Here is a 7,297-nt window from a genome sequence, read left to right on the forward strand (position 1 = left end):
TCGGGGTACCAGCGAGTGATGGCAACACGTTAATAAATAACCCTCCGCACAGCCGGTCTTTAACTCGCGCCTATTGATGAGATTGTTCGCGTGTCGTTCACGCCCTTTGACTGGAGGAGCGGAGACAGGAGCAGCCTCACAAAGTGAAGCAGTTGGATACTTTAAGTAGCAGTACTATGAAGAGAAAGAGAGATATAGAGAGATAATGGAAGTATGTGTGGGTGTGCGCGACACACACACACACACACACACACACACACACACACACACACACACACACACACACACACACACACACACACACACCACACACATCGAGCGAAAGGGCGACAGACAGACAGAGAGAGAGAGAGAGAGAGAGAGAGAGAGAGAGAGAGAGAGAGAGAGAGAGAGAGAGAGAGAGAGACATTCAGAGGTTATTGAAGACATGTTCGCGGCCTCAATTTATCGGCGACAGGTTCTTGTTCTCACTTTCTCTTTTAATCCCTCGACCGCAGAACATCAAAGAAGCCAAATTCGGTGCAAGTGATTACCACTTGTTCCATCCAGGCCTACGATATCTCAAAAAAAAGATGTAAGATATTTGTGCATATTAAAGTGATCCTATGCCTATATAAGGCCTATATAAACAAAAATAATAATATATATATAGATATTAAATATATATTGCACAGTTCCACTATTCTTCTCTTAAATAGGCCTAAGTAAATATTTGCTATTTTCAGTGTCGAGTCATTTTCCAATTGTCACGTGTAAAAGAAGAAAAATAAGTAACACTTTAGATATCACAAAATAGACGTGAGATCAATAAGAAGTAATCCGCTATGCATAAGAAAATATTGATATATTATGTTTAGTTGTATTATATACATTTTATTGAAGTTTATTATTATTTAAAACTTTAATCATTGAGGGTTGGTTGCCCGTCATCAATATAGGGAAAATGTCAAGAAACCGTGCAAGAGAAGTGGAAAGATGGTCCTGTTTATTTTCAAGCTGTTGCTATTTATTCTGGTGGTTCTCCCTTTGAGTACCTGCCCGATCTCAACCCGGCACACGCCGAGAGTCAATAGAAGTTAACAAGTCCACTAAACATTCCTGCTCCTTTGTCCAAGTAGGGACACAAAGAGGAGAATAAAGTGCTTTGAAGTATAAAACCCCAAAAAGAAGGCCAGCCAAGTAGATTTAAAGTAGCCAGTGATTTCCAAAAACTGGTTTGAAAGGGAAGAATGAAAAGAGTAAGAATTTATGGATAAATTATACAGTGGATTTGTCAGTTAAAATATCGGAACTGTCTGGCGGACAAAGCCACATGCTGAGGATTAATGATGGCTCCAGACCTTTGATTCTGAACCCCCTTTTCTCTGCCCTTGACAAATTGGATTTTGGGGATGGGAAGGTCGCTCGGTCTATTGTCTCTGGGCCGTTTAGGAGCAATTCATTATGTTCTATGGTGAGGGAAAGTCTCCATGTGACCACCTCGACCCGTTTTCACTCCTCACAGCTGTTGAAAGAGGCAAACTCTCTCACACGCTGCGCGCACTCCCGACTACCCCCCCCCGCCCCCCCCCCCCCCCCCCCCCCCCCCCCCTTTGCGCGTCAACACGCAGAGAGGGGATACCTTGTTGCTGCATTAGAAAAAGCCGGGTCGCATACGCCACAGCGTCACTTTGCGGGCGGAGATTGGCCTGTGCTCATCTCTCTGGCTCTCCCCCTTGTCTCGTTCAGTCTACGCTCGGGCTTCATGGTTCTGATCTCGGCGCACGCACAGCCAGCCATGCAAGCATCACGAGCCTCTCCTATCAGTGTGTTTGCGGACTGCTGCATCCCGGCCGGACTCCGCATAGGACCGGTGCCGGGCATTTTCAAACTCGGGAAGTACTTGTCGGACCGTAAGGAAGTTGGACCCAAGAAAAAGGTAAATTACAATGCAACTTTCTCTCTTTCTCCATCTCCTTCACCCCCCGCCCCCGCCCCCCTTCCATTCATTCTTGACTTTTGCATTGCTTTATCGGTTTGATATATTATTTATCTGACAGACTAGGGAGCAGGTTGGTTACATTACTTCTAATTGATAAATACCCCTATTCCATTTTTCTTATTTTGTTATTAATTGACGGTTTAATATCCAAAAGGCCTAAATAGCTATGCTGAATAATAATATTATAGTAACTCCTTGATGCTCTGTTCAAGGAATATGCACCAATTTAATAATAAACTACAACGACTGTATGTGATACAAAAGGCTGTAGGCCTATATAGGCCGATATAATTACACCAATTAACGCCATTTACATTGTTTAATACATCTGTCATCGTCCAATGGGCCTTATCTTATTAATTGGTTTTGGCTGTCAAAAAATGTGAAATAATTGCATTTTATCAGTAGTCTAGGCCTAAAGCCGACTTGTCAGTTTGTCTGCTTGGAGTGAACCGTCCTAATAGGATTCTGCAGGATGTATCCATCCCTTGCTATAGAGACAGGCAAGCACTCTAGTTATTTCAATAACATATTTCAGCAAACGAAAGCCTAAGCCACCGACACATGACCGAACTACTATGGGATTCCAGCTAAAACAAAAAGGGGCTTATTAAGACTTACATTTAATAAATAAACAAACACGATGACAGGGAAGGAATTATTCGGTTACATTATATATATATTTATATATCACACAGCAATCTAAACTAACGAACAAAAAAGGCGAACAGTATTAACCAACGTAAAAAAAAAAGAAAAAGAAAGATTCGTATGCCTATAGAACCAATGATTACATAAATAAAAGTACATCGAATAAAAGGAGAATTTGCAGCCATAACTGCTTTGTAAATGCCCCGTGTTATTGTGCGGGCTGTCAGCGGTGGTGATGGATGCGTCTAAATGCAAGGCCCCAGGGGCCGGGCGCGATCATCAGGTGCAATCTCTGTGTCAAATGTCACGCTTCAATCTTTCCTCTCCGTGAACAGTTTAGAAACGCTCTGACACTCCTCAAATTCGTTTCCCATATCAACTCAATTAGGCCTGCGTTATTCGCGTTAATAAATGATCAGTGTTGCCTCACGGCGGTGGGATAGAGACGCAGTAGGTCCTACATGGTGGGGACCGTTTGAACACGGACGCAAATTCGTTAAGAGAAAAGCAAAAATACAATTCAGAAATAATTTGCCATAAATATAATAATAATGACAGAACCCAGCCTTGCTTTTATGATTGCAAAAGGTGAATATTTATTTCTGTATTTGTTTATTTTTATTATTTTAGTATTAGTGGTATGTGTTTCCAATTCTAACGACGCCTTCTTGTCTGTGCGCATTAGATCCGCATTATACGTGGGGAGTTCGTGGACGAGTCGGGCTGCACCGGACCAGAGTGGATCGGGTTCATACGCGCTGCGAGGAACAGCCAGGAGCAGAACCTGGAAGCGGTCTCGGATTTACCTGGCGGACAGGTGAGCGGCTTTCTGCCATGTACTGTGCTGCACTGATCGATTTGGTCCATCCTTTGAGAACTCTGAGTGACCTAATCTCTTTATTTATTTATTTTGAAGATTTTCTACCGTGTGCTGAGAGAGATACCAGCTGGTGAAGAGCTGAGTGTGTGGTACTCGAACCCCCTGGCCCAGTGGTACGACATCCCGACCACAGCCACTCCCACTCACGACGAAAAAGGTACGTTACAAGATGATCCCTAGAGCATGAGTATGAACCTTGGTTAGAATCATTATGGCTGAATGAACACAAAATTGCCTGTTCTTCATTTCTTGGTTATTTTCGGTGGTTTTGTTTAAGGCCTTAAAGGATGCCTGCAACTATCGACATGTTGAGAGGTCCATCGTTTCACGGTTTAGTGCCTCAATAGCGTGATGCTCGATCAATTGCATTTCAGTCTCTCGGGCTCACTTTTTTTTGTGTGTTTTATTATGCAAATCAAAGCTTTTCGATTGAAGGCCGTTTACTGTTGAAAGTCTATATTAATGTCACTGAATATAATGCAATATATAATGCACTACCAATATAATCATTATTATTACTATTATAATAATAATAATTTATAATAATTATTATAATACAAATAATAATGAAAAGAGTAGCTAATAGTTTAATCGACCAATAAAATATGAAACATAAAATATGCTAAACGATATCATGCATTAACCAATTATTTTTTTCATCAGGCCAGAAGGAGTAAGGCCTTGTAAAAAATCGCATTGTTTACGTTAAAGTTAATATATTTCGTTTATACTTGGGTATTAATGTCTTTAATCATGATAAGCTAAAATGGACACCAGGTAAAAGCCGCTTAAGATTTTTTTTAATTAAGCCTGCCAACGAACGACTCAAACCCAACTATCAGCCATATTTGGAATAAACATATATACATATATATGCGAATAACATACATTTTCATTTTAATCTATAAATTCATATCTATAGTTTAATATATATATATATAGATATTAAACTATACGATTCTAGAGCAAAAATGTAAATTTATGTTATTCGTTTTTCCAATAGGCCCTAAAATAATAAGGGCATTGAAGAAACCCCTGGATAGACACATAAAGCACACATCACCCCAGAAACGAATAGCAGTCGAGCAGCAGATGAAGAAGAGGGTTAACAACTGTCCCCTCGCATCATTAATATTGATGTATTCAAAAGCAAATAAATCCCCCCAAAAAACAAGTGCTTCACGCTTAATTAGCTGGGTGCGTCAGGTATTGTTGTCCCATGAATACCAACTTTTATGTGGGGTGTATATTGCTCTCCTGATTTGCGACCGAGCGCTGCTGTGCGCGCGGCCGCCCCGCTCCGCCGCGCCGCGCGCTCCTCGACATACGCGCAACCATTATTTAGGCGTCAACAGATGGGACCGTCGCCATTGTTTCTGGCGACTTGCGATTTCAAGCCACAGCTGCTGTCACTTCCACGGGAATAAGCGCAAGCGCGTAGACGGATAGACGGATGGAGAAAGTCCTCCGTATTCAAAGCCTTGGGTTTTACTGGGCGACAGATTGCGAAAGGGCGTTTGCTCTTTTGATGGCAAAATAATCCAAACAAAAACAAACAATGGCGTCCAATGAGGATTACAAAATCATTACATGTATATTAACTGCTTATTACTCCACGGGGGGGGGGGGGGGGGGGGGGGGGGGGGGGGGGGATGGGGGAATCCTAATTTTAATGATTTATTTTCGAGCAAGGTTTGCATGATGAACCATTTATCCCATTATATCAAGCAAATAGAGGATCCCCTTCCCCCGTCCATGTTCTGAGGGCATCACTTAAAACCCTATTCCACATGTTTTCTGTAATGTTTGTATGTATTATTAACACCACTGTTTCCTTGTGTTCCACCAGGTGAGGAGCGGTACATCTGCTGGTACTGCTGGAGAATATTCAAGTACCCCAACACGCTCAAGGCCCACGTGCACTTCCACTGCGCCCTGAGCAACGGACGCGGCTTCGTGAGCAACGACCAGGCCCGGGGCAGGTCCCCAAAATCCGGAGACATACCCAACACCTCCACCTCACCCAGGGTCGGCCACAACAACACGTCCATCTCAGAGTCGGGACGGAGAATCGTGTCTTCCTCCCCGTTCCCAAACAAAGTGGGCCTGTCCAAGAAGAGCCCCGAGGAACAGGACCGGGCCCTCGATATGAGCGTCACGTCGGCCAGGAACCACGGACACTTCCTCGGCTTCGGCGCCACTACGTCGGTGCTGAGCAGCTTCCACCCGGGCGTGCGCTCTGCGTTCAAACCCATGGGCGTCTCCAAAGCCCCGGGCGCTGACCCCTCACGGGAGGAGTCATCGAGCGGGAAACTCAACGGACTGGGGTTCAGCAAACAAGTGGGCCACGTGAAGTCAGTGCGCAACGTCAACGAATCTTTAAACTGCAGTAGCCATCCTTCCAAGTGCGTGCCGGCCATCGAGTCCATATCCCCGATGGTACCGTGCGCCAACCCCATGCGGGGCTTCCCGCTATTGCCCCACATAGACGACACCTCTGCGTTCAAGCACGTTGACGGTCGGATGCATACGGGCCTGTCTCCCTCCCGCTACCCACAAATGGCACCGGGGCTCCATTTCGAGAGGTTCTCATTGCCCCAGTTCGACGGGGTCAAGCCGTACAACGGAGACTGCAACATCCCTCTCATGCCCTTCACGGTGTACAACGGGGAGCTGCTATACAGCTCGCCTTATTACCCCTTAAAGTTCCACTTCAGCAACCTCCTGAAGTACCCCGAGTCCATGCCCTACTTCAGCGCGCCGTCTCTCAGCCAGGACATCGGTCAGATCACCAACATCGACCGAGAGATCGCGATGCACACACAGCAGCTGTCCGAAATCGGCGTGGAGAAGAGCAGGACTAGGATCGAGTCGGGGACCGCGGGCCACTTGCAGGGCTCAACCGGCAAGCCCAAGAAGGGCCACCTGTGCCTGTACTGTGGGAAGCTGTACTCTCGGAAATACGGACTGAAGATACACATGAGGACACACACGGGCTACAAGCCCCTCAAGTGCAAGGTGTGCTTCAGGCCGTTCGGGGACCCAAGCAACCTGAACAAACACATCCGCCTGCACGCCGAGGGAAACACGCCGTATAGGTGCGAGTTCTGCGGCAAGGTGCTGGTACGCCGGCGGGACCTGGAGCGCCACGTCAAGTCCCGGCACCCGGGGCAGACGCTGAAGAAGAACGAGGACAAGGCGGACGACATGTTCGAGGAGGACGCCGAGCAGAAGAGCGACAACGACAGCGACGTGGACGTGTGCTTCACGGACGACCAGAGCGACCAGGAGTCCGGAAAACACAACGATGAGTTATGAGCGTGGCGTCCCCTCGCAACGACAGACTCTTCAGTGTAGGCCCATGTGGGAGAATTAAAGAAGAAAAACGATTACCAGTAATCCCCCCCCTTTTTGTAATTTATATCGTCAACCCCCGTGATTAAATATTTATGATTGAAAACCCTTGAGATGTAACATGTGGTTTGCATTTGCATTCCATGAGACGAGATGTGGTGAAAGCCCATGATAGGGTCTGATTAGGGTCCTAGGGTTGGGTAGTAGGCCTGCTAGGATCACGTGGACATGCATTGTTAATATAGGCTATCTTAACGTTCACAGACCTGCTACAGTATTCATCAGACTGCGACAGTTGCACTTTAATCATTGTAGTCAAGTCTTATAGTAGCGTAGGCCTGTTTGCACCCATAGGAGAGGGGCCTACTGCGGGGATTTATCTCGAAAACTGATCTGCTCACTGTATTCGGACTGCACAGCATCGTACTTAA

General features: G+C 45.7%; 1 protein-coding gene across 1 annotated transcript; it reads left to right on the plus strand.

Moving 5' to 3' along the window:
• Positions 1 to 1,744: 1,744 nt before the first annotated feature.
• Positions 1,745 to 6,830, plus strand: prdm13 (PR domain containing 13; the record flags this gene model as incomplete). The annotated part of the gene is made up of 4 exons (XM_079735264.1): positions 1,745 to 1,918; positions 3,318 to 3,449; positions 3,549 to 3,669; positions 5,362 to 6,830. 4 exons carry the CDS (start codon positions 1,745 to 1,747, stop codon positions 6,828 to 6,830), a joined length of 1,896 nt encoding a protein of 631 aa, XP_079591390.1.
• Positions 6,831 to 7,297: the final 467 nt, after the last annotated feature.

This window comes from Pollachius pollachius (genome assembly GCF_949987615.1).
Source record: "Pollachius pollachius genome assembly, chromosome: 1".
In the NCBI taxonomy this organism is placed as follows: domain Eukaryota; kingdom Metazoa; phylum Chordata; class Actinopteri; order Gadiformes; family Gadidae; genus Pollachius; species Pollachius pollachius.